Raw genomic sequence first — 27,916 nt, 5'->3', positions numbered from 1 at the left:
ACTAAACATCATTTGTAACTAGAGGTAATTACAGCTTAGTCAGAGCTATTTTCTGTCTTCTTTTTATTTTGGAGGCGGATGCCAGAGGGGGCAGGAACACGACATTTCAGGACTGTTCCAGAGAGATTTTCAAAGCAACTGCTTTCCTGCTTTGAGACACGGCCAGCAAATGCCTCGTCTGAATTGACCAAAGGCCAGGCTGGTTTCAACCTACTTGTGAACGAAAAACTCCCTGTTTCCAGCAAGAGGTGTCAGAGATCCCTCTGCAAGTGTTACAGTTTGTAAATGAGAACAGAAGGTCTTCTGTAGAAACCCGGAAAGCACGGACAACAAACGCCAGGGACTTCCCGGCCCCTTCTCTGGACAACCTAACTTGGTTTCGGTACGATCCTTGCTGCTTTGAAGAGCGAATCAGCCGGCACATGCGTGGACCGGAGAGAGGTCCTGGACTCAGAGCTGAGATCGTGTCTCCTGGCAAGAGGACCCAGAAGACTGGTCCCCCGGAGAAGCCGTTCGCTTACCTGCAGCTGGCCTGGCGCAGGGACAGCCCTTCAGGTAACCGGCTTTTCCTGAGATGCTGGCGAGGCCTCTCCAGCCCAGCCAGCGACCCTTGGCAGCCTCCCTAAGTACATGTGGCTGCAGGGCACACTGCAGCCTCTGGCCGTATTTTTACAGGCAACTTTCTTAAAAATGGAAAGCAAAGATATCCATGGCAGGGCTTCCCTGGTGGCGCAGTGGTTGAGAGTCCGCCTGCCGACGCAGGGGACACGGGTTCGTGCCCCGGTCCGGGAGGATCCCACGTGCCGCGGAGCGGCTGGGCCCGTGAGCCATGGCCACTGCGCCTGCGCGTCCGGAGCCTGTGCTCCGCAGCGGGAGAGGCCGCAACAATGAGAGGCCCGCGTACCGCAAAAACCATGGCAGACTTTTTTAGCCTTGGGTGATTTCTACAAGGAATGCAGAATTAAGTTCAGAAAGAGAGTGAATGTAACTACACGAGGTGCTAAGAGATTTTGGAGCGTGTGGACTGGACCTTGAAGAGATGCTATGATTAAAAAGTGAACCGGGTTTGGGAACAGGGCCCAAGTGTAGTGGAGAAATGACACATGCTGCCTGGGGTCTGGAGGACCACGGGGAACCAGGGGTTGTAATTCTTTCTCCCCTGGAACAGCATCAAAGGCTACATTATGGGTAATACTTCATTGCAGGGCTTTCTTTCTCTTTTTCTGTATCTTTTTTTTTTTTTAATGGTCAAAGTATTTGACTTTTTTGAGGGGGTAAGTATTCTTTTTTTTTTTTTTTCTCAGATCTTTATCGGAGTATAATTGCTTTACATTACTGTGTTAGTTTCTGCTGTATAACAAAGTGAATCAGCTGTACGTAGACATACATATGTCCCCATATCTCCTCCCTCTTGCATCTCCCTCCCACCCTCCCTACCCCACCCCTCTAGGTGGTCACAAAGCATGGAGTTGATCTCCTTGTGCTTATTGAGATATAATTAGCAGATAACATTGTGAGAGTTTGCTGCGTACAAAGGGTCAGTTTGATACATTTCTGTGTTGCAATAAGATTGCCACAATAGCTTAGCTAACACTGCTTTCACCTCCAGTAGTTGCCATTGCTTTTTTGTGTTGAAAACAATTGAGATCTAGTCTCTTAGCAACTTTGACACTTAACATTACAGCAGTCTTGAGTGTAATCACTGTGGGGTGGGTTAGCTCTCCAGAATGTGTCCACCTACATGGAAAGTTTTCTCTGCTAGCCAGGAGCCAACATGAAGAAAGCATGCAGTGTTCTAAGGGATAAGATGCTGTGTTCATTGGAACAGAAGAATATGCTCCTTCTGTGTAGCTAAATATAGAGAGCCTATCACTTGAGACGTAAACCAAAGATTTGATGAAACTAAACCTCGTATGACATTACCACCATGCTCAAGGGGCGTATATACACTCAACTCTAACCCACCGGTAGAACAAATATAACCTGTCACATTCCCCAGAAAAGTCAGAAGAAGCCCATAATATGCTTTTTCTGGGGAAAAAAAAAAAAGATTAAAATAGATGTAAAGAAAACAATCATATCTACTTTATACTATATCATATTTTTTCCTATTTTTATATATGATTATTGGGTATTATATATTTTATGTATACATGTATCTATACATACATATACATAAATGTATATTATTTCAGATATAAATACATATAAATAAAAATGTTCATCTAGACCTCCTGAGAGGTAAAGATTTGTAGCCAAAAATTGCAAAATGGAACAAACGAAAGGGTAGGGCGAATGCCGATGGTATGACAAGAAAGCATTTCCAGCTTCCCTCCTCTGCAGAATTTGAGATAGGCCATCCAAACCGTCTGCGTGTTAAAACAGGTCTAGTAGGCAAAGGCCCCAGTGTTCTGTCCTTCCATCAGAGAGTGGAGTAGTTTCATCCACAACGTACATATTGTATGAGTCCACCTCCATGACATTCTGGAAGAGGTACAGTTATGGAGGCAGTAAAAGGATCAGTGGTTGCCAGGGGTTAAGATGGGAGGGAGGGACAAACAGGCAAAGCACAGAAGATTTTTAGGGCAGTGAAACTACTCTATATGATACGCTAATGGGGGGGGGGAGGTACATGGCATTGCACCTTGTCCACCCATGGGATGGATAACACCAAGAACGAACCCTAACGCTAACTCTGGGCTTTGGATGATACAGAAAGCAAACAGACCCAATCACCATGCAACAGGTCACCCACCTGTACACCAGCTACCAAAAGCGAAGAAGAGGCACCAAGCCAGGTAGCTCACACCTCACTAAAATCCTTCTTCGAGATGTATAATTTAAATAAACAGCCTGTGCCTTGGTTCTAGACCTTGCATAGTCACGGTAGGTCTCACCAGGAGTGATAGAAACCCTCAGCCTTTATCCCAACTGAAAACTTCCCCGCTACAGAGGCGGTGATCACAGAGAGCCAGCCGGAGAATCCTGTCTGTGGGGTTTCTTGCTGCCCAAAAGCCCTGTCCCAGCTGCATGCAGTGCTCATCTGGCTGACCACAGGTGCACTGCCCTGTCCTTGTGCTGAGGAGGACGCAGCTTGGGGAGCTGTGAGAAAGCACCTAAATTGCAAGGGAGCTTGGAAGGAACCACCTCTGTCTTGTGGGCAGGGGCTAATGTCCAGGGAACATGAAGAAGCAGGAAAGATCAGGCTAGCTCAGAAGGAGAAGGGTGGAAGCACACTGGGGCATTTCTCCTCGGAGAAGGCCCTGCATACAGTGGTCCACGCCACTGCACGCACAGCCAGCCAGCAGCTAGTCTGCACCTTCCCAGGGGACAGCTTAGATGGAGAGGGTGTAACTCTGAGAGGCTGGATGCCCCCAGCTCGGAAGCTCGCCCACCACGCGAGCCAACTTCTCTTCAAACGACTCATGAGCAGAGCTTCTGGGTCACTGCAAAAGCCATGCCAGGTCGAGGGCCACTGACCCCCAGGAGCCCCAAGTTGGCTTCCCTCATGTCTTCACGGTTCCTCATGGCCCCAAACAGGCTGCCAGGGACCAGCATTTTTACTACACATAATGTTGCCCAGTCACCCATTGACATTCTACCTTTATTGGGTTTCCAGGGAAACAGAGCTAGAAAGTTAGCCCAAGGTCTGATTCTCATGCATCAAGGGACAGGATTGCCAGTTATCTGCAGAAAGCAGCTGTTGTCACCAGATGGCTTTGTAGACAGGCAGATGTATGTGTTCTTCCCCTTTCCTATTATTGTTTTGTAGGGACAGCAGCATACCACACACTTCTTGACTCTTTTTTTTTTTTTTTCATTTAAAATATATTGGATAAACAGAGAATGTGGTCCATCCACACAATGGAATATTATTTAGCCATGTCAGGGAATTCTGACACAGGCTACAACATGGGTGATCCTTGAGGACATTCACTAAGTGAAATCAGCCAGACACAAAAGGACACATACTGTGTGATTCCACTTATATGAGGTCCCTAGAATCACCGGATTCATGGAGACAGACGGTAGGATGATGGTCTCCAGGGGCTGGGGAGCGGGGTGGAGAGTGAGCGTTTAATGTGGACAGAGTTTCCGTTTGGGAAGATGAACAAGTTCTAAAGATGGATGGTGGGGAAGGCTGCATGATGATGTGAATGAGCTTCATGCCGCTGACCCGTACACTTAAAAATGGTTAAGATGGGAGATTATGTGTGTTTACCACAATCAAAAGAAATTTTTAGATATGAATTGGAGATCATTTCATATCAATACTTTACCACTTAATTTTGCATTTTCCTTTATGCTCCTGCCTTCTGTGTCGGGGATCAGGAAGCTCTGGTCTGTTTGGCGAACTCTGCCTGTTTTTGGAAATCACGTTTAATTGGAGGACAGCAAGGCCAGTCATCTGTATTGTCCGTGGCCATTTCCATGCTATGACGGCAGAGTGAAGTAGTAGCGACAAGACCATCTGGGCAGAAAAGCCCGAAATATTTACCATCGGCTCTTGATAAACACATGTTCTACATTCTTTTTTTTTTTTGGCCGCGCCTTGAGGCTTGCAGGATCTTCGTTCCCCGACCGGGGATTGAACCCCGGCCCCGGCAGTGAAAGTGTGGAGTCCTAACCCCTGGACCACCAGGGAATTCCCTACATTCTTTTTTTTTTTTTTTTTTTCTCTTTTTAAGTCACATCCGGACTCAAACGCAAAGGCAGACACCCCAAACCAGCTGGGTTTTCCTCGTCAGGCTGGAGCAGAATTCCAACCAGGACAGAGCCACTCCAGCTCTGCCCACAGCCTACCTCCTATATTCTGCTCCCAGATACACGTTGTTTGCACATTGGCTCCGTTTCCCCCAAGGGCCTATGTCAAGGGCGTTCATGGCTTCCTCAAGCCGAAACACGTTCCACTGGAGTGGAACATCCACTTTGTCCAGAGCTTGTGCAAATAAGAGCCGTGAACCACGACCTTGGTGAGGCCCCAGCATTCCAGAACCTTCAGCGGAAACGTGGCTTTGCTTACTTGCTCCATGTATGGGATTCAGGATCCATCTGGACCGAACATGGTTTCTGGCAGCCACTCGTGGATCTAGAACACCTCGGGGTCTTTCACCTACAGGGAGATACCTTTCTGTTCTGACCGAGTGCCTTGAAACCGAGCACACTCTGACCTAAGCTAGAGCTAACAAAGTCCATGTCCTACATTCTAAAGACAGTGTTCAGCATTTGCAAAGCTTTTTTTAGTCGGGAAGAACATTCATTCCTTTATGAGTTTTTAGTAGTTAAGATGTTATTGATAGCGTCAGAGAGAATCAAAGTTTCCCTTCTCGTTACAGACTTACTATTTTACTTAACTGCATTAGTTCATTTCCGGCTGCCTGTGTTAATAGAAACCTCTTTATTTCTTGCAGGAAATACAAGGGAAGAGAGGACATGTTACATCTGGAACACTCTTGGTAAGATAGGATTTTGGGCAATCGTTCCTCTTCTCTGTGGGCCTCTGTGTTGCTTCATGTCGCTTTCTCAGAATGCATTGATAGTAAACTGATCTTTCTCAATTAGTAATTGATCACTCCCCTCCCGAGGGTTCACGATTAATATACGTGTTCCATGCACCCTTTCCGGGGAGGTACTCCCCGGCAGCTACAGAAAGAACGCCATCTCACTCTCCACAATCCAGCCGTTCATCAAGCCTTGCCATGGGGCTGGCGTCTCGTTTTCCGGGAGGCCCCCGACACAAATTCCGTCAGATTCAGATTTCCATCTTCATTTCATGATGCTGCCGGGGATTGGAACACCATTGTCCTGCTGTTTATTTGCGTTCCGAGGGTGGCATCCATGAAAGGATGAGTTGTTTTTAACTTTAAAAAAAAAAAAAAAAGCAAGAAAGAGAGAGAAAAAAAATCAAATGCCTAAGAGGTGTATTCAAACTCTTCTGAAATGGGATGATAATATCAAAGTCCCCTAAAATAGTGAACCCAACTCTCCACATACAGAAGTAGTGTAAATAACATGGAAAGCAGCATGAAGCCTTGTTGGGTAGCTTGTTTTTCAGGAGCTGCCTGGCTCTGACCGTCGGTGTGCTTCTGGATTTGAAGCCCTCAGCTTGCAGCAGTCTATCTGGTTCCCGTCCAAATATCCTTCTCCTGATGGCAGACGATCTCGGCATCGGAGATGTCGGCTGCTATGGCAACAACACCATAAGGCAAGGACCAGAGAACTGCTCACCTGACACCCCGCTGCAGGGGCCACTGATACCGCATGTGACCCTTGGTCTGTGTAATTCAAGCTGTAACAGAATTGTACACACATCATTTCTTTGAACGCCCTTAATCCTGCCTTCTTCCCACACCTGCACTAACCCCAGCTCAAATGCATCCTGTGTATGAATAATCTCTTCACTGTTAGGTGTGATCTCCATCAGCACGGTCTCTGGTAGACAATGGTTTTTAAGTCCTTGCTCTTGCCTGTGAGCCAAAGACCAATATCAAGTTCACCTCACTCTCACACCTCCATCCATCAAGCCACATCCACCCACTGAGGCATGATTTCGATGCTCCAGGATCAAGATCTCTGCTTCAGACAAGTCCTTGTCCTCCTCACCCCAAGATATGACGCGCGCATCTGCCATTGCTAATTCACCTGTCGTGAGATAAACCCACCCCATCAGCTTGGTCCCTTTCTCGTTGTCCTTGAGTGCCTGCACAGGCACTACACCCTGAAGCTGCATCTGAACCCCACCCTCACGTACCACCGGCAACGTGTTGGTAGCGTGGCGTCAAATCTTCCAGGCAGGGTTAGCGTGTCCGCACAGCTGTGCTGAAATTGCCTAACCGACAAGGACCTGCCGTAGAGCCCAGGGCACTCTGCTCAATATTCTGTAACGACCTAAATGGGAAAAGAATCGGAAACAGCATAGATGCATGTCCGTGGATAGCTGAGTCCCTGTGCTGTACCCCTGAAACTAACGCAACATGGCTCATCAACTCCATGCCAGTATAAAATAAAAAGTAAAAAAAAAAAAAAAAAAAAAAAAAAAGACTGTGAGTCCTAAGTGAGAAGTCACTCTGGACTCTCAATTCTGGATCTTTTATCGTATCTGCCTCAGCACCAGTAATATATTGTGGAAACTTGGTAAATAATAATGCAGTGGATATTTCTTTGATGTTTCAGAAGACATCTGAAGTTTTTCCACTGCCTTTTTAAAAATTATGAATTGTTATTGGACGATAGTTGCTTTACAATGTTGTGTTAGTTTCTGCAGTATAACAAAGTCAATCAGTTATAGGTATACACACAGCCACTCTTTTTCAGATTTCCTTCCCATTTAGGTCACCACAGAGCACTGGGTAGAGGTCCCTGTGTGATACTGTAGGTTCGCATTAGTTACCTATTTTATACATAGTATCGATCATGTCTATATGTCAATCCCAATCTCCCAATTCCTCCCACCCCCCCTTTCCCCCCTCCCAGTTCGTTCTCAACGTCTGTGTCTCCGTTTCCGCTTTGCAAAGAAGTTCATCTGTACCATTTTTCTAGATTCCACGTAGAAAAGATATGATACGGTATTTGTTTTTCTCTGTCTGACTTACTTCACTCTGCATGACAGTCTCTAGGCCCATCCACGGCTCTGCAAAGCCGTTGCCTTTTGGTCCTTCCTAAGAACGCACGCGTGTGTTAATTGGTGACTGGCAGGTTTTCTATTAAGTAGGATGTCACTATGCTTATGGAAGAAGCCTCTGTGTTTGTTTGCTAAGGAATAAGGCAGTTCACGTTTCCGTCTGTAGGACTCCGAACATTGACCGCCTTGCCGCGGATGGCGTGATGCTTACCCAGCACATCGCTGCTGCGTCTGTGTGCACACCAAGCAGAGCTGCCTTCCTAACAGGCAGATACCCTCTCCGATCAGGTTGGTCCTTCCTTCTGTCGAACCACACAGTGGACAGGAACATGCTCTTTGTGACTAACCATGTGTGCGTTCTCCAGTACAGTGGGAAGAGAATGCTCTAAGTCCCGCGTGTTTCTGACCATCAGATTGGAGTCAGTAAGAGCTATAGATGATGAGGTGACCCCGGTAGAACCTGGTGCATTTGATTGTCTCCTGTGTTGTGGATAACCATATAAGGCAGGTGTTGGCAAACTTTTTCTCTAAAGGGCCAGATATTAAATACTTTCATCTCTGTGGGCCATATAGCCTGTGATACAACTACACAACTCTACTGTTGTAGCTTGAAAGCATCTATAGACCTTACATACATAAATGAGCATGGCTGTGTTCTGATAAAACTTTATTCATGAACACTGAAATTTAAATCTCATATAGTTTCATATGTTGTGAAACACACTACTTCTTATTTTTTCCCCAACCATTAAATAAAACGTACAAAAGCATTCTCCACCTACAGGGGTTATACAACAGGTTGGTAGGCAGCATTTGCCCCGGGGGGCGTAGCTTTTCAACCCCTAGTATAACATACATAAAAATCTACCCCGAGGGATATTAAGGGACCTAACAGGCAATATCATGACTCTGGTGGTGCAAAAGTTTACGTAACCAAATATGTTTAATCGGAAGAAGAAGAGATAGGGGTCTCTGAAGATGGTTTTCACATCTCTGCCCACCCCGTGGAAAAGGAATTTCTTTTGCTCTCTGTGGCCCCAAGAAAAAGATCTGAGACCTCGGAATGATTTTAAAGAGGGAAACACGTCGACAGAATATTTCTCCCGTTCCACCACAGGGGCTCCAAAATCATCTTCTTTTGCATTAAAAGTCATGCAGATCTTTTGTTATAAAGTTCTGCGGGGTTTGTTTGGTTGGTTTTTGGTTTTGGTTTTAGTTTTGTTTTTTGGGGGGGGGTTTGGTTTGTTTTCTTTTGTTTCTTTGTTTTTGTTTTTTTGCTTTGTTGTTTTCTTTTGTTTGTTTTTGGGGGGTTTGGGGGTTTTTGTTTTGGGGGGTTTTTTGTTTGTTTTTCAGAGGGGTTTTGAGGGTTTTTTTGGTTTTTTGTTTGCCTGTTTTGGCTTTGTTCTGTTTTTTTCTCCCAATCTTCTCTCTCCCTGGGGATTTGGGTAGAAAGTAGACTAAAAGTTTGAAAGTCTTTATGATGTCTTTCTGACCTTTGACCCTGAGGCTGACTCCTGGAAGTAGGGACAGACTTCAGACCCTATATCAGTCAGAGTTCTCCAGAGAAATAGAATCAACAAGATCTATCTATCTATCTATCTATCATCTATCTATCTATCATATATCTATTTCTCATTTATCTATCCACTATCATCTATCTATCCATCCATCTATCATCTATCTATGTATCCATCTATCATCTAACTATCATCTATCTACCTATCAATCTATCTATCAATCTATCAGCTATTTATTTAGGATCTACCATCTCTGTCTCTTACTCTGTAAAGAGATTTATTTTAAGGAACTGGCTAGGGTGACTGTGTGGCTGGCAAGTCCAGAATCCTCAGGGCAGGACAGCAGGCTGGAGACACAGGTGGGATCTGGTGTTGCAGTCTTGAAGCAGAATCCCTCCTGTGTCTGGAAACCTCAGCTTTTGTCCTGGAGACCGCCAACGGACAGGATGAGGCCACCCACCTGCACGGGGGTCACCTCCTTTAGTTAAAGCCGATTGATTGCAGATGTTAACCAAATCTACAAAAGACTTTCACAGCAACACCTAGACCCATGGACTAGTGTTTGCATGACTGGAGACCATAGCCTGGTCAAGTTGACCCATCAAAGTGACCCACAGAGACCCTCCTATATATAGTTCTCTGGAACCTACTCAGGGAAGAATAAATCCTGGACAACGTAAGCTGAAACACCCCAACTTTCTTTGTCCTGACCAAGAACTCTTTGGTTTTCACTAGCCTTCACTGCAACAGACGCATTCTTGAGGTTTTGGAAAATCTCAGAATTCTCCACATTCCCAAAGCATGATCACTGAGAACTTCATTCGCTCTTTGAACCAAGTGGATCCTCTCTGATCAGACTGAGCTGCAGTCATCAAAAAGGTCTAGGAGGCAAAGAGCATCTTCTAAATCATTGGTTTTCAACTGTACACTGCAGAGCTTTATAAAAATATTGAACCTACATTTTTAAATGATTGGGTAGAGGTCCTGGATCTGTCACGGTCAGGATGAATTATATCCGTAGTTCCCTACCTTTTCAGCACATTAGAATCATTTGGGGGGACCTTTTAACCATTCCAAATTCCACCCCAGACCAACTAATATCACAATCTCTGGGGTGATATGATAACCAGGTGTCAGGATATTTTGGAAACCCCTCCCATGATTCCAATGTGCAGACCAGTTTGAGAAGCACTGGATTCTATCAAGAGTTTGGTGAAATCATAAAATCATTTTTAATTCCGTTTTCCTTTTCATTTAATTCTCTTTCGGCTTACAACCTTCACAGAGCAGGACCGTAAGTCTTCTCACTAACATTTTCAATTAATGAATCATTTCCTTTGCTGACAAAAATAAAAGCCATGAGGCCAACCCAAGTTGGAAGTAAATTTTCAGCTGGATTTTGAATAATGGAGATTTCCGCCAAATGTTCGAAGTTAAAGTGATAATAATGATGATACAAATCGATGTCTGATTGTAACATTTCTTTGAAAACGATTGATCAAAGGTATGGTGTCCAGTAATGGTTATCGTGTTCTTCAGTGGACGGGCGTATCTGGAGGACTTCCACCAAATGAAACAACTTTTGCAAAAATATTGAAAGATAAAGGCTATGCCACTGGACTCATAGGTATGGACATTTTCTAAGTATTAAGCACATTACTTTTTTTTTTATTTAACATCTTTATTAGAGTATAATTGCCTTACAATGGTGTGTTAGTTTCTGCTTTATAACAAAGTGAATCAGCTATGCATATACATATATCCCCATATCTCCTCCCTCTTGTGTCTCCCTCCGTATCCCACCCCTCTAGGTGGTCACAAAGCACTGAGCTGATCTCCCTGGAGCACATTACTATTATAGGGAGGTTATATAGTCAAGTAAGAAGTTTGGAAATGAAATAGTTGGGACACAGTGGGATTTCTCACTGGACAGAAAGCCCACGCATGCTGGAATCACGTTACTACCCACATTGCTTCGTGCAAAGTGGATGCTCAAGAAATATCAGCTTAATGACATATTTGGCATTTCATACAATTTTCTGAGGCACCCCAGGAGGTGCCTGGAGGATTTAAAAAATTAGAAGTTTTGGGGTCGAGGGATAGATTGGGAGGTTGGGATTGACATATACACACTGCTGTATCTAAAATAGACAACCAACAAGGACCTACTGTAGAGCACAGGGAACTTTGCTCAACGTTATGTAACAACCTAAATGGGAGAAGAATTTGAAAAAGAGGAGATACATGTGTATGTATAACGGAGTCACTTTGCTGTACACCTGAAACTAACACCACATAGTTAATCAACTGTGCTCCAATATAAAGTAAAAAATAAAAACAAAAATAAAAATACAACTGCAAATCATCTACAAGACAGCTTTGGTGGCAGCACAGGTGTGACAGTAACAAGTTTTCTTTCCACAGAATGCAAAATCCAGTTCCAAGCTCCCCACTGCCACCCACATGGACTTCTAGACTAGATGACAAACAACAAGAATCAGGCAACTCACAGATATTTTAAACCATGATCAGGTGTAGAAAGATTTTAACTCTATGCCAGTTCTGACTCTTTACTCAACACAGTGAAGAGTTTTATGAGCAGTCATTTCCTGAGGTATCTGATCATACTAAGTCATGATAAAAGCAAAAATAAATCCAATAATGATCTTTCAAAACATTAGCATTTTCTTCTAATTTTACCAAATTACCAAAAATTTTCATAATGCTGTTTTTCCCCATTTCCTGCCTAGAAATGTGACTACACAGCTTGGAACCTTCCTCTCTGCTTCCATAAAGAGCAGGCTTATCTTTCTATACGTCAACAAACCACTTACGTCATGTGTAGAATGAATTAAAATTAGGGACGGCGGTTTCTTGAAAGGGGCCCAAGGAGTCATGATCATTATCGTGTTATAGTAATAAATGTTGCTAACAGTCTCCTTTGTTGATGAGAAAGAGCAAAGCTAACTCTTTAGCTCTTTGAATAGAGAATCCAATAGATTCGTGGATATTCCTCGGGAAATCACATGAGGTTTTCTGGGTGACGGACACCATTGGACTGCTGAGAAGGTACACAGCGTATCAACACTCCAGCAGTGACAGCAGGGAAGCTAATCACCTTCCACTTGGTTGAACACGACAGGTGGGGTCTGCAAAACCTGTCACCCACCACCGCCCTGACTATGATTATAATGAATTAGCAAAGGGACGGAGAATTCTAAAGTCAGGAAATCGTTCGCTCACGCTGGTCACATCAGATGGAGTTTTCTAGAGCACTGTGTGGCTTGAGTACTGCTCTCCTGTAGACAGGTGCAAAGTCAGGTGGAGTCGGCTGATTAAGCGTCACCAAAGACAGCAGGTCCTAAATGCTGGAACCTGCAAATATAACCTTACATAGGAAAAAAGGGTCTTTGCAGATATGATTAAGTGAAGGATCTTGAGATGAGGAGATGATCCTGGATTATCCAGGTTTCCTTATATACAAGGACAAGGGTCCTTTCAAGGGGGAGACAGACACATATCTGACTACAAAGAGGAGATAGTGAGACCATTGAGGCAGAGACGGGAGAGAGGCGGCCCCAAGCCCGGGGACGCCTGGAGCCCCCAGAAGCTGGAAGAGGCAGGAAGGACCCTCCCCTGGAGCCTCAGCACTTTCCAAGTAGACAGGAATGGGACCTTATTTGGAAAGAGGGTCTCTGCAGATGTGATGAAGTGAAGGGTCTGAGATGAGGTCCTCCTGGAGGAGGGTGGCCCTACATCCAATGACAGGGTCCTTCTAAGAGACAGAAGAGAGGCAGACACAGAGGAGAAGCCACGTGAAGACAGACGCAGAGATGGGAGGGAGGTGGCCCCAAGCCCAGGGACGCCTGGAGCCCCCAGAAGCTGGAAGAGGCGGGAAGGACCCTCCCCTGGAGCCTCTGCAGGGAGCGCGGCCCTGCCCACTTGCCTTGATTTTGGACTTGCTCTCCAGAACTGTGAGAGCAGAAATTCCTGTTGTTTCAAGCCACCAAGTTATGGTACTTTGTTCCAGCAGCGCAGGAAATGCTGCTACACAGGGTCCTCATTCCCTTGAAGTGACCTGGCCAGGCTGTGGTACAAACAACAGCAAACACTACTCCCACCCCCTCTACATCCCCACATCACCCCACCACCCAGCAGAGAGCCTAGAACTTGGCGAGCACACCATACCTGCTCCCCCAGGGCTGATCGGACCGTTGTCACGAGTGCCTACTTCTTGCCTTTCAGGAAAATGGCATCTGGGTCTCAACTGTGAATCCTCCGATGATTACTGCCACCACCCGCTCAGCCACGGCTTTGACCATTTCTACGGAATGCCGTTTTCCATGATGGGAGACTGTGAGCCCTGGGAAATGTCTGAAAAGCGCGCAGGCTTGGAGCACAAACTCAACGTCTGCTCGCATGTCATGGCTTTGGCCGCCTTTACGCTCACCGTTGGGAAACTCACCCGCCTGGTAGCGGGCTCCTGGACTCTGGTCATCTGCTCAACCATCGTGGCCCTCTTGTTCTTCACGACCTCCTGTTTCATGGGTGCCCTGATTGTTCACGCGGACTGCTTTCTGATGCGAAATCACTCCATCACCGAGCAACCCATGTGCCTTCAAAGGACGACGGCTCTTATGCTCAAGGAGGTCTCATCCTTTGTCAAAAGGTGAGTGTCAAAGGCGGCTTCAGGATGAAAATGAATTCGGAATCTGCTTCTTCTGTCATGGGTACTGGCGTGGTGGAATGGTCCCAGCTCAGAAAGACATTTTTTGGTAAAATGGGGCATAAATGATGTTCCCTGGAACTCAGCTGGATCCATTGAAACAACTGACCAGTCAGCTGAAATTTGCTGCTGTTCCTTCTTATTTTAGAGCCAGACCAGGGACTTCCCTGGGGGTCCAGTGGGTAGGGCTCTGAACTCCCACCGCAGGGGGCACGGGTTCTATCCCTGGTCCGCAAGCCACGTGGCATGGCTAAAAAAAAAAAAAAAAAGAGCCACTCCAATTCTTTGAGCACCCCCGGTTACCACAGGGGTGGTATCTAATGAACATATGAAACTGAATCACCTGTGGGTTTTGCAATAAATTCTAAGTATTTTTAAAGCTCTACCATCAGGACCAAGTGGTCCTGTGGCTAAGTTCAGCCTGGATGTAAATGTGAATGACAGTGACAAAGAGACTTACCAGGAGGGACACAATGAAAAGCTACACCAAACAGACGCCACTTCGTGCTCCCCAAAGGGGTTCCAGGAAAGTGGGTGACTCCATGGAACCTCAACTTACCTGGGTGGTGATCATGTTCTGGAACATTCTTAGAGAGTTCTTGATGGAATTGCCAAATATGGGTCAGGTCTGAAGCGAATACTTTGCTTTCAAATTAAAACAAGCTAGCCTGATGTGTCCTTATTAAGTCTGAGAGCTTCACCTTTGCTTCTGTCCTTTAAGGGTATGGATTAGACCATAAAGATCAGGGGAAGACAGGGGAAGATGAGGAATTGTCTAGGTTGGGGAGAATCAACTCGAGATTAATAACCCCATAGACATCATTTTGAAAGTGTGTTTTTTCATGACTATTCCACATCCTAAACTTCATTGCATAAGAGCAGCTGTAAAGAAAACTGAATGTGCAAATCACTTATTCTTTCAGCTAAGTTTGAAATAGAAAAACTATACTGAAATAACAATAAAATAAAAGTCAGACCAGATGGCATCCTGGTATTCTATTTTACTTTCAGTCATCCGAAGTCCGTAGAGTTAGAAAACGATAATCAGGAAGAAAAAGACGTATAAAATCGGTGTGGAGGGAATTCTCTGGCGGTCCAGTGGTTAGGACTCTGCGTTTCCACTGCAGGGGGCACGGGTTCGATACCTGGTCGGGAAGCTGAGATCCCACATGCTGTGGCACGGCCAAAAAATAAAAAATTAGTGTGGACTTTTCAAAAGACTTTAGAAGGAAGAAAGTCATCCCACAGAAGATTCTCTGTCACAGGAACATCGTGCCGTGGAACAGATCTACACATTTGCTTCTGGTGGGTAGAGCAGCAAAGTCATGTATCTGAGTAAGGACGTGACAATGGAGATCTGTATTTAGCATCTGTAGGAGCTCAATCTCACGGTGACCAAAAAATAACTCCCATCACATTGTATCTCCTTTCAGAAACAAGCAAGGACCTTTCCTCCTCTTCGTGTCCTTTCTACATGTCCACACCCCTCTTATCACTACCGAGAACTTCCGAGGGAGGAGTCCCCATGGGCTGTACGGGGACAACACAGAAGAGATGGATTGGATGGTGGGTAGGTACCTTTTCCAGGTGAGAAAGTGATGGTTCCTCGTCCAGAAACTGCAGGAGGGAAGGATGTAAAGAATGAGAAGACCAGACTAATTAAGGTTACCAATAGGAGAGGCTTCCTTTGAATGTCAGGGGTCCTCCTCACTTTTGTGTTTTATTTCTCTTTCTGGAAAGGGTTGATTTTCTCTTTCCCCCCCAGGAGAATGTAAAATGCCTGTGGGTTGGGACTGGCTTGCCTTCTTCTCCCACGGCATCCCCTGGGTTTAGAACAGTGCCAGGTGAAAAAAAGTGGACCTTTCCTGACTGAGTCAGCGCTTGAATGCCTGTGTGGGTGTGGATGCAGCCACTTCTCTGATTCTCCGACAAGGGCTCGGTACCCCTGGGTTTCCATGGTGAAGAGCTGCAGAGTAATCATCCTCAGAGATTTTCGAGAAAATGTACCTTCAAGAATCTTTCCACAACGTCATCTTGGAGTAAAAAGTATGATTTTGGTGAACTGTTGGGGAAAATGAGAAAAATTGGAAGACAGTTGTGCAATTACTCATGTCAAATCTCTTCCCCGGAGGGCCCGGCCCCATTCCCTTCGAGACAAATTCACTCATCTTTGGGTAGAAAAGATTAAGAATGACTGGAAAATATAGGCTATTTTAGGTGACGTCAAACATTGAGTGTTTAAAATGGAATTTCCAACACCACAATTTGGGAAAAAATATTTTAAACGAATAAATGTACAGATGTATGTAATCGAGTAAGTGTTGAATGATAAAGACTGAAATTTTACAGTACAGAGTTAAGAACCCGTAAGTTCATCAAGATAAGGAACTCTTCATGAGATACATTTAGAGAATCGTTTCTTTTTTAAAAAATTTTTATTGGAATGTAGTTGATTTACAATGTCGTGTTAGTTTCAGGTGTACAGCACAGTGAATCAGTTATACATCTACATATATCCCCTCTTTTTTAGATTCTTTTCCCATATAGGCCATTACAGAGTATTGAGTAGAGTTCCCTGTGCTATACAGTAGGTCCTTATTAGTTATCTATTTTATGCATAGTAGTGTGTATATGTCAATCCCAATCTCCCAATTTATCCCTCCCTCCTGCCTTCCCCCCCGCTTTGGTAACCATAAGTCTGTTTTCTACATCTGTGACTCTATTTCTGTTTTGTAAATAGGTTCATTTGTATCATTTTCTTTTTAGATTCCACATATATGATATTTGTCCTTCTTCTTACTCACTTCACTTAGTATGATGATCTCTAGGTCCATCCATGTTGCTGCAAATGGCATTATTTCATTCTTTTTTATGGCTGAGTAATATTCCATCGTATCTATGTACCACATCTTCTTTATCCATTCCTCTCTTGATGGACACTTAGGTTGCTTCCATGTCCTGGCTATTGTGAATAGTGCTGCTGTGAACATTGGGGTGCATGTATCCTTTCGAATTATAGTTCTGTCTGGGTATATGCCCAGGAGTGGGATTGCTGGATCATATGGCAACTCCATTTTTAGTTTTTTGAGGATCCTCCATACTGTTCTCCATAGTGGCTGCACCAGTTTACATTCCCACCAACAGTGTAGGAGGGTTCCCTTCTCTCCACACCCTCTCAAGCATTTATTGTTTGTAGATTTTTTAAATGATGGCCATTCTGACTGGTGTGAGATGATACCTCATTGTAGTTTTGATTTGCATTTCTCTGATAATTAGTGATTTTGAGCATCTTTTCATGTGCCTATTGTCCATGAAGACTCTTTTCAATGTCTCCCCTTTCTCTCTGTCCCAATTTAAAACTCAGTCAAGCAACTGAATGATACATTTTTTTTAACAAAAATCATTTAGAATGTAGGTTGGTGGAGCTCAGATTATTAGGGCAGGGAAACTCTTCTGTCTGACACTATAATGCTGGACACAAGACATTGCACGTTTATCAAAACCCACAGAATGCACAACACAAAGAGTGAACCCTAATGTAAACTATGGACTTTAGTTAATAACAATGTATCAATATTGACTTATCAATTATAACATTATTCAGCTAATCTATAAACCTAAAACTGTTGTGAAAACCAAAAGCTATTAATGAAAGGGGAGGAAAATCAATAGGGATACACATTTTAAAATCCTTTTCCAAAAGAAAGCAACTAAAGAGGCAGAAATGGCCAAAGTACAGACGGAACAGAGAGAAAAAAAAATTAAAAGCAAAAAACAAACAAACAAAAAGAAGCAATATGGTTGATTTAAAACTAACCGTATAGAGACTTCCCTGGCGGTTCACTGGTTAGGACTGCATGCTTCCACCTCAGGGGGCCCAGGTTCAATCCCTGGTCGGGGAACTAAGATCCCACAAGCCGCAGCATGGCCCCACCCCCACCAAAAAAAAATGCAGACCTGGTCAGACTGTATAAAAAAGCAACACCCAAACACCAAAGAAATACACTCATTTTTTAAAATCTGTAACTTTTAACCAACCACCTTCACCCGTTTTTTCCCACCCCTCACCCTCACCTGCAGTAGCCACCAATCTGTTTTCTCTTTCTGTAGGTGTGGCTTTTTGGATCCCACATTTAAGTGAGATCACACAGCATTTGTCTTTCTCTGTCTGACATATTGCACTGAGCGTAATGCCCTCAGGGTCCATGCATGTTGCTGCAAATGGCAAGATTTCCTTCTTTCTCAAGGCTGGATAATAGTCCGTTGAATGTATACACCACATTTTCTTTATTCATTCATCCATCGATGGACACTTGGGTTGCTTCCATGTATTGGCTATTGTAAATACTGCTGCTATGAACATGGGGGTACAGATATTTCTTATGTAACCCTAAGACACTTAGAACTGCCACTGAATACTATTCTTCATCCATGTACAAATACCTTTATCAGCGTCCTTCCTAGCCCATCCTGCCCCCTATCCTTTTTTCTCTGTAATCTTCTTTTGCCTCATTGTTAAGGGTTCACGACGTTGTCCTATGCAGCATGTACACTTGTAGCTTTCCTGAAACGTTTTGGAAACAGGATTGGGCACATACAAAGACATATATCAATCTTAGATCAAGGATGCTTAGAATAGCACAATTATATTACTGCTGACTCCCATTATGCTTTAACACTAAAGGCTCATTTTAATGAAGTGCTCCAAAAATTTGGTTTAAGAGTTTCTTCTATTTTGACTGGTACAAACGCATCTATTCTTTGCAGGGCAGATCCTTGATACTTTGGACACGGAAGGTTTGACCAATAGTACCCTCGTTTATTTTACGTCGGATCATGGGGGATCCTTAGAGGCTCAGTTTGGAAACAATCAATATGGTGGCTGGAATGGGATATATAAAGGTAAGGGTGAGACATTCCCAGATCCATGTGTACTGTCTTTATCTCTTCCCAACAATTCCCAACCCTTTCTCTGGAATGGGAGTTTACAAAGCAAAGTCACAAAAACCAAAGGAACCCAAAGGATTGTTGTGGTCAACAGAATAATGTCCCCAAAGATATCCATGTCCTGACCCCCGTGTGGTGGAAAACCAACACCCAGATTAAAAAATAAAACAAAATCTATGCCCTGCCAGGGAGGAACTAAATGTCATCATGTAATTAAAGAGGGAGGGAGAGAAAGAGAGATTTAAAACAAATGGAAAGGTTAAATCACCCAGGTAAGCAACCACTTTGGATTTTCAATCACATTCTTTCCTGTTCATGTTTAAACACAGGTGGCAAAGGCATGGGCGGCTGGGAAGGTGGGATCCGGGTCCCAGGGATACTCCGGTGGCCCGGGGTGCTGCCCGCTGGCCGCCTGATCCACGAGCCCACCAGCCTGATGGATGTCTTCCCCACCGTGGTCCAGCTGGGGGGTGGCCAGGTGCCCCATGACAGGTACAGAGCAGCCCAAAGAAGGCAGTTGCGTTTTGTGTAGAGCCAACATGTGTGTCAAACATCACTGTCATTTTTGTTTGGCACAAAACATCCGTGAGATCAGTATCTGGAAAAACGCTCATCATTCTCTGCTGGGATCCAACGTCTGCTTCCTTTTATGCACAAAATGTCCTTCTCTTCTCAGTCTTAAGTGGAGCCATTTGATTATAAGGACGATTGTCACTGAAATGCATCAATGAATTTACTAACGATTCATCACAAGAGATTCCTTTTGATGTAGTGTGGTAGGGACTTTTCATGATCCCAGTTTTTCTTATTTATTTATTTATTTATTTATTTTTGGCTGTGTTGGGTCTTCGTTGCTGCACGCGGGCTTTCTCTAGTTGTGGCGAGCGGGGGCTGCTCTCCGTTGGGGTAAGCGGGCTTCTCATTGCGGTGGCTTCTCTTGTTGCGGAGCGCGGGCTCTAGGCGTATGGGCTCAGTAGTTGTGGCTCGCGGGCTCAGCAGTTGTGGCTCGCGGGCTCAGTAGTTGTGGCTCGTGGGCTTAGTTGCTCCGCAGCATGTGGGAGCTTCCTGGACCAGGGCTCAAACCCATGTCCCCTGCACTGGCAGGTGGATTCTTAACCACTGCACCACCAAGGAAGCCCGATTCCAGTTTTTCTTCCTTTAAAAATTATAGAAAATTTGGGAGGAACAGAAAGAAAATAAAATTATTTTGTAAACTTGACAACATAGAGATGAATACATAATTAAGTTTTATGATACCTATATACTATATATATTTAGATATATTTTATATTTTTTTATATATTTGTATAAAATATGTCAGTATATATAGAGAGATATATATGTACATATCTATATATATTTAGACACTTTATGCATGGACAAAAATTTTAATGGCTTTACAGTATTCTTTCAACTAACCTCTTACAGGTGGACATTAGCCGTGTTCTTTTTTGAAAAAAAATCTGGCTTTGTCATTTTACTGCCTGTCATAATTATCTTCTTAGTAAAAATCCCTGGAAGTTGAATTCCTGGGTCAAAGTGTATGCCCATTTACTAAATCTCTTGATACATTTTGTCAAATTGTTCCCTAGGAATTGCTACTGGCCGTATGTGAGAGTGTCTATTTTTAAAATAACAGAACTAAAATCAATTTAATTTATACATGTAATTTATTATATATATAAACGACACATACAGTATGTGTGTATGCACATATACACATATATGTGTCATCATTTCCATTGCTTTATCAGCAGAGATGTTGAATATTACAGACCTTTAGTTTACATTCTCCTGTTTTCTCTTTTCTTACATTGAATATCATGTCTCTGGTTGATTTTTTTTTTCTCCTAATTGGCTGCTAATTTTTAACATTAATTTATAATATCTCATTTGTTTTAAATCTAAAAATTTGTCCATCATGTATATCACCAATGTATTTTGCTAGAAGATAAAATTCATCTATATATTTACATATCTTTACATATGTAAACATGTGTGTGTATGTGTATATGAATACACATGTTTGGAAATGAAATGATATATATTGTGTATATACATGGTATATATATATATGTGCTATATATATGGTGTATCTATGCGGTATGCATATATTTTATGTATATATGGTGGGTATATATATCACATATCTATGGTATATGTATATGGTATGTGTATATATATTGTATATATTGTATTACAGTATATATAATATATAGTGTATCTATTGAATATATAATACATATATTGTGTGTGTATTCTATATTGCATATATAGTGTATATATGTATATTTGTATATAATGATATATATTGTGTATATAATGTATATATTTTTTATATAATGATGCATATTGTATAGATACACTATATATGCATATATATTTCTTTTATTATATATATTTATGAAATGATTCCAGGTCTTGTTGAAGAATACCGCATATTCTATAACAACGTAAAGCTCAAATCAATATAAAACCAAGCAGGTGTTTCCATTTTGTTCACCTGTTTGTGCCTTCAGAATAAGGCTGGGTGGACCGTTACTTCAGCCGAGCAAGCTGGACCCTCCAAGGTCTTTTAGCCCGAGGTGCTGTGTGCAGGCGGACGGTGCGCTGACTGCCCCAGGGCTGCCCTGGGCTTGTTAAGGCTCACGCCCACCTTCCAGCAGCCCCGCCCTCAGTTCCTGCGCTCCTGCCTGTAGGGTGATTGACGGCCGGGACCTGCTACCCTTGCTCCTGGGGACAGCCCAGCACTCCGACCACGAGTTCCTGATGCATTACTGCGAGAGCTTCCTGCACGCAGCCCGCTGGCACCAACGGGGCAGTGAGTAGCCTGCATGGAGGAGTCATGTCTTGGCCTCCGTTCTCCTTTTCTCCTTCTTTATGGCTTGCATTTCCACACGAGCTCCTTTATTTCCTTCTTGGCGGTATTTTTCTTCTGATGCCGGCAACATCCTTTAGCTGTCGGTCATCCTGTGGTGATCGGAAGGGAATTCTATGGTTTAGGCTATGGCTATGGCTTTCCTGTCCCCCAGCCCCACGAGGTGAGGTGCAACTTTGATCGTCTCACACACACGCACTTGTACACACACAGGTGTTCCAACCTGATTCTAACCTTTCCAGTCTGTCCTCTTAATCTATATTTGCTTTCCATGTGTCTTAACTTCACGACACCGTCTCATGTCTGTTATATTAATGATAACTTTGTAAAACAAGCAGTAACATGTTTAGTGAATAATTTTTGCATCTAAACTTTTCTGGGCTGTTTTGGCCCAACGGTCCTTTCAAAAGAATTGTAAAATCATTTGCAAGTATTTTTTTTTAATCCCACAGAATGTCAGTGGTCATTGTCTACAACGTATAAATGATTTTTGGGGGGAAAGTGGTATCTTTACAGTATCAAGTTTTCCCAAACTGAGTCATGTTATGTCTCTGCACTTCTTATTTAAAAACTATTCGTCTTACCAAGCACTTTATTCCCTCACCAAGTCATTTCATTGTATTTTAATTGCTTCCATATTTATAGCTGGATTATCCATCATCATCTGACTGGAGTTGCTTGAGGTTTTCTGTTTCTATGAATCTGTTTCTATGAATCTTTTAAAATCCAGCTCTTGGATTTACTAAACAACTGTATTTTTAAATTTTCTAACTGCTTCACTTCTGCCTCTACCTTGGTCTGTGATAACAGACTTTCAGCTATTTGAGTTTCTTCTCTTTTCTTCATTTCTGTTTCCCTCTCTATTATTCTGCCTTGCCCTGACATTTTCACCCTTTTTTGTGGATTTGCCTTAAGGACTTGGTTTTCTTCCAGGGTTTGGGAAGGATTATAGACCTCTTGCAATTCAACTCACTCTTTTTTCTTTATGCCTCAAAACCATTCTCTGGGGCTTCCCTGGTGGCGCAGTGGTTGAGAGCCCGCCTGCCGATGCAGGGGACGCGGGTTCGTGCCCCGGTCCGGGAAGATCCCACGTGCCGCGGAGCGGCTGGGCCCGTGAGCCTTGGCCGCGGAGCCTGTGCTCCGCAACGGGAGAGGCCACAGCAGTGAGAGGCCCGCGTAACGCAAAAAAAAAAAACCAAAAAACAAAAACAAAACCTTTTGGAATCCCCCTTATTTGAGGAAGTTACCGATAGATTTTAAAAAAAATCTCCCTCCTTTTCCTGTCCATCCGTTTCAGTAGTATCATCATCTGGAATGATTTTTATTGCTACCTTTTTGGGTTTTTAAGAATTACACATCATAGATTTCCTCTTTCAAGATTAAAAAAAAAAAACACTTACATTCAGGGACTTCCCTGGAAGTCCAGTGGTTAAGACTCCGTGCTTCTACTGCAGAGGGGGATGGGTTCAATCCCTGGTTGGGGAACTCAGATCCTGCATAACATGGGGGGTGGCAAAAAAAACACAACAACTTTCATTCAATTACCTAGCACAATCTACAACTATTTATGCTTATGGATAATTTTTTATTGCTACGTTTTTGCTTTTTTAAACTTACATACTATAGATTTCCCCTTTTACGATTTTTAAAAAAACTTTCATTCAATTGCACAGTTCAGTCTACCAGCATTTATGCTTAGGGATGATTTCCGTTGCTACGGTTTTGATTTTTTAAAGTCACATATTATAGATTTCCCTTTTTAAGGGTTTTTTTAAACTTTCCTTCAGTTCCATAGCCCAACCTTCAAGCACGGCTGTAAGTGGCACCGATACCTGGGATCAACGTTCATCCTCTTTTCCTTTACCCCATGGCTGCCCCATTACTGAACGTCTCTTCTCTCAGTTATTGGGCAAATATCTCAATTTTTTTTCAAGGTAGATAGGGAGTGTGTTCCTACTTTCTTTTTTTTTTTTTTTTTTTAAACTTTTTGTTTTTCGGCCGTGCCACGTGCCATGTGGGATCTTAGTTCCCCAACCAGGGATCGAACCCACGGACCCTGAATTGGGAGCGTGGAGCCCTAACCACTGGACCGCCAGGGAAGTCCCCTGTTCCTACTTGCCATGTCTCTTCGACGGCCCCCTCACTGGTCTCCCACTCCCATTGTCCACTTAGCCCCTCCATGAAAACCTTTCCAGGACCACCCACCATACCGATTCCTCCCTGTGATGTGAGCCAGCCCCTCCCCGTCTCTGGAACAAGAGCTCTGACCCTAGGAGCCCCCAGTCACCAAGCTCCAGCAGAACCATGCCCTGTGATTCTAGAACCTGCAGTTACTGCCTCAGGGCCTTTGCACTACCCGTCCCTGCCATCGAGAACATGCTTCAGAAGGCTGACCATCCTCCGTTCTTGACCTTCACGTCCCGCATCCACTATTACGCCACCCTGCACCTTGGACACACACAAACCTCCACGTCCACCTTCCATCACCTGGACCGCTTGTATTTTCTTCCAGGCATTCGGCAGTCTTGGCAATCTTCTCATTTCTGGTGTCTGTTTACCACTGTCCAGCCTGAGTCCCCTCCCTAGGACTCTGTCTTCTCTCTGTACTCATCTGCTGAACAATGAAAACAATCATTGTTTTCTAGTCCCTCTCCTGCTCCAGGATCCGAGGGAACCCTCCCGCCTGGTCCTGGAAGAGGCACGGCCCCCAGAGTCCCCCACTCACTGCCCTCTGGTTACGCGTGTGGCTTCCCCAGACTGGCTGCCCTGCGAGGATGCCGGGGATGCCAGTGGCGGTGGGGGGCCTCCTTCCCCGTGCAGCAGGAAGCCGCAGGGCTCAGGCTGTGCACTTCTGGGTCTGACCCACGGCCGGGGGGCAATGCTGGTGTGAGGACAGCCTCAGTCTCTCCTTCCATTTGGTCAAAATCGCTTCCTGAGGCTGAGCTAGGTCTGGTGCCAGCTGACCTCTAGGTAGTAAGTCTTCTCAGATGCTGGAGGATGTCTGTTACAGATGCGTGCTGCTCTCTCCCTCCCTTCTTTTCTTCCTTCCTTCCTTCCCTCCTTCCTTCCTTCCCTCCTTTTCTTGGTGGAACCTTCACAGTTAGAGAGAAGCTCGGGAAAAACATCATAGAGAATTCACTTAGGAAACCACCGACCAGACAAGTAATTCATTCTTTTTTGTAAACAGCTCTGTGGCGCTGTCATTCACCATCTTAGCTCCAGCTGCCATAACAAAATACCACAGACCAGGGAGCTTAAAATAACCCACACTTATTTCTCACAGTTCTAGAGGCTGGAAGTATGAGATCAAGGTGCCAGCAGGGTCTGGTTCTAGGGAGGACTCTCTTCTGGGTCAGATTTGGCCACCTTCTCCCTGTGTCTTCATGTTGGAGAGAGAGAGCTCTGGCCTCTTCCTCTTCTTATAAGGACACGAATCCCATCCTGGGGGCCCCACCTTCACAACCTCCCAAGGCTCTGTCTCTTAATCCCATCACGTTGGAGCTCAAGGCTTCCACAATGAATTTGAGGTTGAAGGGGTGGAGGACACACAAACATTCAGTCCATAACATTCACATAACCATAAAATTCACCCTTTTCGAATGTAAAAATTGAGTGACATTTAGCACATTCACAATGGGTGCAAACCTCACCGTCATCTAGCTCTATGACATTTTCATCACCTCCAAAATGAAACTCCAAACCCATTAAATACTCACTCCCCATCCCCCTCCCCCAGCCCCTGGTAGCCACGAACCCACTTTCTGTGTCTGTGGATTTGCCTGTTCTGGACGTTTCCTATAAACGGATCACACACTGTGTGTCCTTCAGCGTCTGGCTTCTCTCACTGAGCATCCTGTGTTCAAGGCCCATCCACGCTGTAGCCTGCGTCAGAGCTTCTCTCCTTTTCATGGCTGAGTCATATTCCACTGTGTGGGTGGACCCCATGCTGTGTATCCATCCATCACGTGATGGACACTTGGGCTGCTTCCAGCCCCTGGCACTTGTGAATCACCCAGCTCTCCAGCAATGTGTCCGGTTTCCCCATGCCCACCCTCCCCAATCCTTGTCCTTCCTCCAGGAGGGGCAGTGTGGAAAGTCCACTACGTGACCCCGATGTTCCACCCAGACGGAGCCAGCGCCTGCTACGGGAGGGGGGTCTGCCCATGCTTTGGGGACAAAGTAGCCCATCATGACCCACCGTTGCTGTTTGACCTCTCGAGAGACCCTTCCGAGGCTCACGCCCTCACGCCAGACACGGAGTCCTCATTCCATCAGGTGATGGAAAGCGTCACAAAGGCCGTGGAGGACCATCGCCGGACGCTCAGCCCGGTTCCACTGCAGCTGGACCTGCTGGACAACATCTGGAAGCCGTGGCTCCAGCCCTGCTGTGGTCGGTTCCCCCTCTGCTGGTGTGATCGGGAAGCTGACCCATAATAGCCGGCCCTCCCCCCCGGGAAAACTGGGTCCCTGCTCCCTAGAGATCTTCATTGGGGTCAGAATAAAATGGCCTGGAGTCAAGCTGTCTGCTTGTGTGGGGCTGAATCGTTTCACCAACCCTAAAGAGAAAGTGTTACCGAACTCAGGTTTAGGTTCTCACCGCTCAGGAATACAATACTAACTCGGTACAAATGAACTTATGTACAAAACAGAAATGGAGTCACATAGAAAACGATCTTATGGTTACCAGCGGGGAAAGGGGGTGGAGGGATACATTGGGAGATTGGGATCGACATATACACACTATATATATAAAATAGATAACTAATAAAGACCTGCTGTATAGCACAGGGAACTCTACTCAGTACTCTGTAATCACCTATATGGGAAAAGAATCTAAAAAAGGGTGGATATATGTATATGTATAACTGACTCACTTTGCTGTACACCTGAAACTAACACAGCATTGTAAATGAACTCTACTCCAATTTTAAAAATTAAATTATTTTTAAAAAAGAATCAATACTGAGAGACAAGTGTTGGGTGAAAAGAAAGATAGCTTTATTGAGGAAGCCATCAATCCTGGGGAGGTGGACTCATGTCGCAAAGAACCAACTCCCAACCCCCCGAGTTTTGCTTGGAGATTATAGAGGGGAAAGAAGAAAAGTGTGACGTGCTGAGGAGAGGGATTGTGGGTGTGTGATCACCTCGTGGGCACTCTTCTGATCGGCTGCTGGTGAGGTCATCGGGAGCCCACATCATCAACCATCTGATTCCAACCGATTTGGGGTCTGCATGCTTGTGGGCAGCACGCAGTTAACTTCTTCCACCTGGTGGGGGATTCAGTGTCTGCAAAACAGCTCAAAGGATATGGCTCAGAATATGATCTACAGCCCTTGAGGAGGAACTAAAGGTCCCTGACTCTGTTCAATGGCTAAACTATTATTATTTTCTCTTGTTTAACTATTTTCCTTTGTTTCTGTACTTTCTCATTTCCCTGATTAAATTTTTTCTGTGCCTAAACTTTTTCTACAGACAAGAGGAAGGTGGAGGACATGGGGGGAGGGGCAGTGGTCTGTCCTGGAACCGCCCCATAGGGTCCTGCTCGGTTACAAAAGGGACAGGAAGAAGCAGTAACATAGAATCGCCAGGAAATAAAATGCACCATTTAGGGGCTGCCGAGGCCACACTACAGGCAGGTAAAGAGTGAAGTTCTTCCTGCCACCTGGGGGAGGCTGCCCTGTCCCCAGAAAGAGCTCAAATCCCAACAGAAGATGTTTCTATGTCACACAGATTTCCAGATAATTGTCAGGTGGGCACCAAAGGTAATAACTGTCCCTGGTGAAGATGTGGCTGTGGGACCAAGGCATAGAATGTAGGTATATCATTTTCAACATTGACAAGGTCGTACCGTGTTTCAAACTGGGACTATTTTCAAGCAATGATCCTTGGTGAACAAATGCCCCAGTGACCTGGGGGAACCCAGGATTTGGGAGGCGTGCTGGGTATGCAATGTCCTACCCTCTCTATTTTGAGAGGTCACTATGAGATCGGGCTCCCTTGCCCGCTGGCTTTACACTGGACCAGCCCAGGACGAGACAGCAGCAGGAGGGACAAACGGGGGTCTTAAACATCAGACATTTATCCTCGTCCTGGAGGCTGGAAGCGCAAGATCCAGGTGTGGCCAGTGGTTCCTCCTGAGGCCTCTCTCCTTGGCGTGTTTAGCCAACACTGAGCCAGAGCTTTTGGCCAGCTGTGCCTGCATCCCTGGCCCACTGAGCCACCTCTGG

General features: G+C 44.6%; 1 protein-coding gene across 4 annotated transcripts; it reads left to right on the top strand.

The window, feature by feature from the left end:
* The first annotated feature begins 123 nt into the window (after positions 1-123).
* Positions 124-27,916, top strand: ARSL (arylsulfatase L). 4 transcript variants are annotated; one of them, XM_007128765.4, is made up of 11 exons: positions 124-555; positions 5,412-5,456; positions 6,044-6,205; positions 7,788-7,909; positions 10,643-10,765; positions 13,384-13,807; positions 15,298-15,434; positions 18,632-18,766; positions 19,141-19,303; positions 21,511-21,632; positions 25,768-27,916. In XM_007128765.4, the coding sequence occupies exons 2-11, from the start codon at positions 5,434-5,436 to the stop codon at positions 26,121-26,123; spliced, it is 1,767 nt and encodes a 588-aa protein (XP_007128827.2). In that variant the 5' UTR covers positions 124-555; positions 5,412-5,433; the 3' UTR covers positions 26,124-27,916. The 4 variants fall into 4 exon arrangements, with proteins under 4 accessions (XP_007128827.2, XP_007128829.2, XP_028348300.1 ...); XM_007128767.4 differs by having other exon boundaries at positions 5,997-6,205; XM_028492499.2 differs by lacking the exon at positions 10,643-10,765.

The sequence above is a fragment of the Physeter macrocephalus genome, chromosome 7 (genome assembly GCF_002837175.3).
Source record: "Physeter macrocephalus isolate SW-GA chromosome 7, ASM283717v5, whole genome shotgun sequence".
Taxonomy (NCBI): Eukaryota; Metazoa; Chordata; class Mammalia; order Artiodactyla; family Physeteridae; genus Physeter; species Physeter macrocephalus.
Note: the sequence above shows the minus strand (reverse complement) of the source record. Positions and strands in the feature narration are given on the sequence as shown.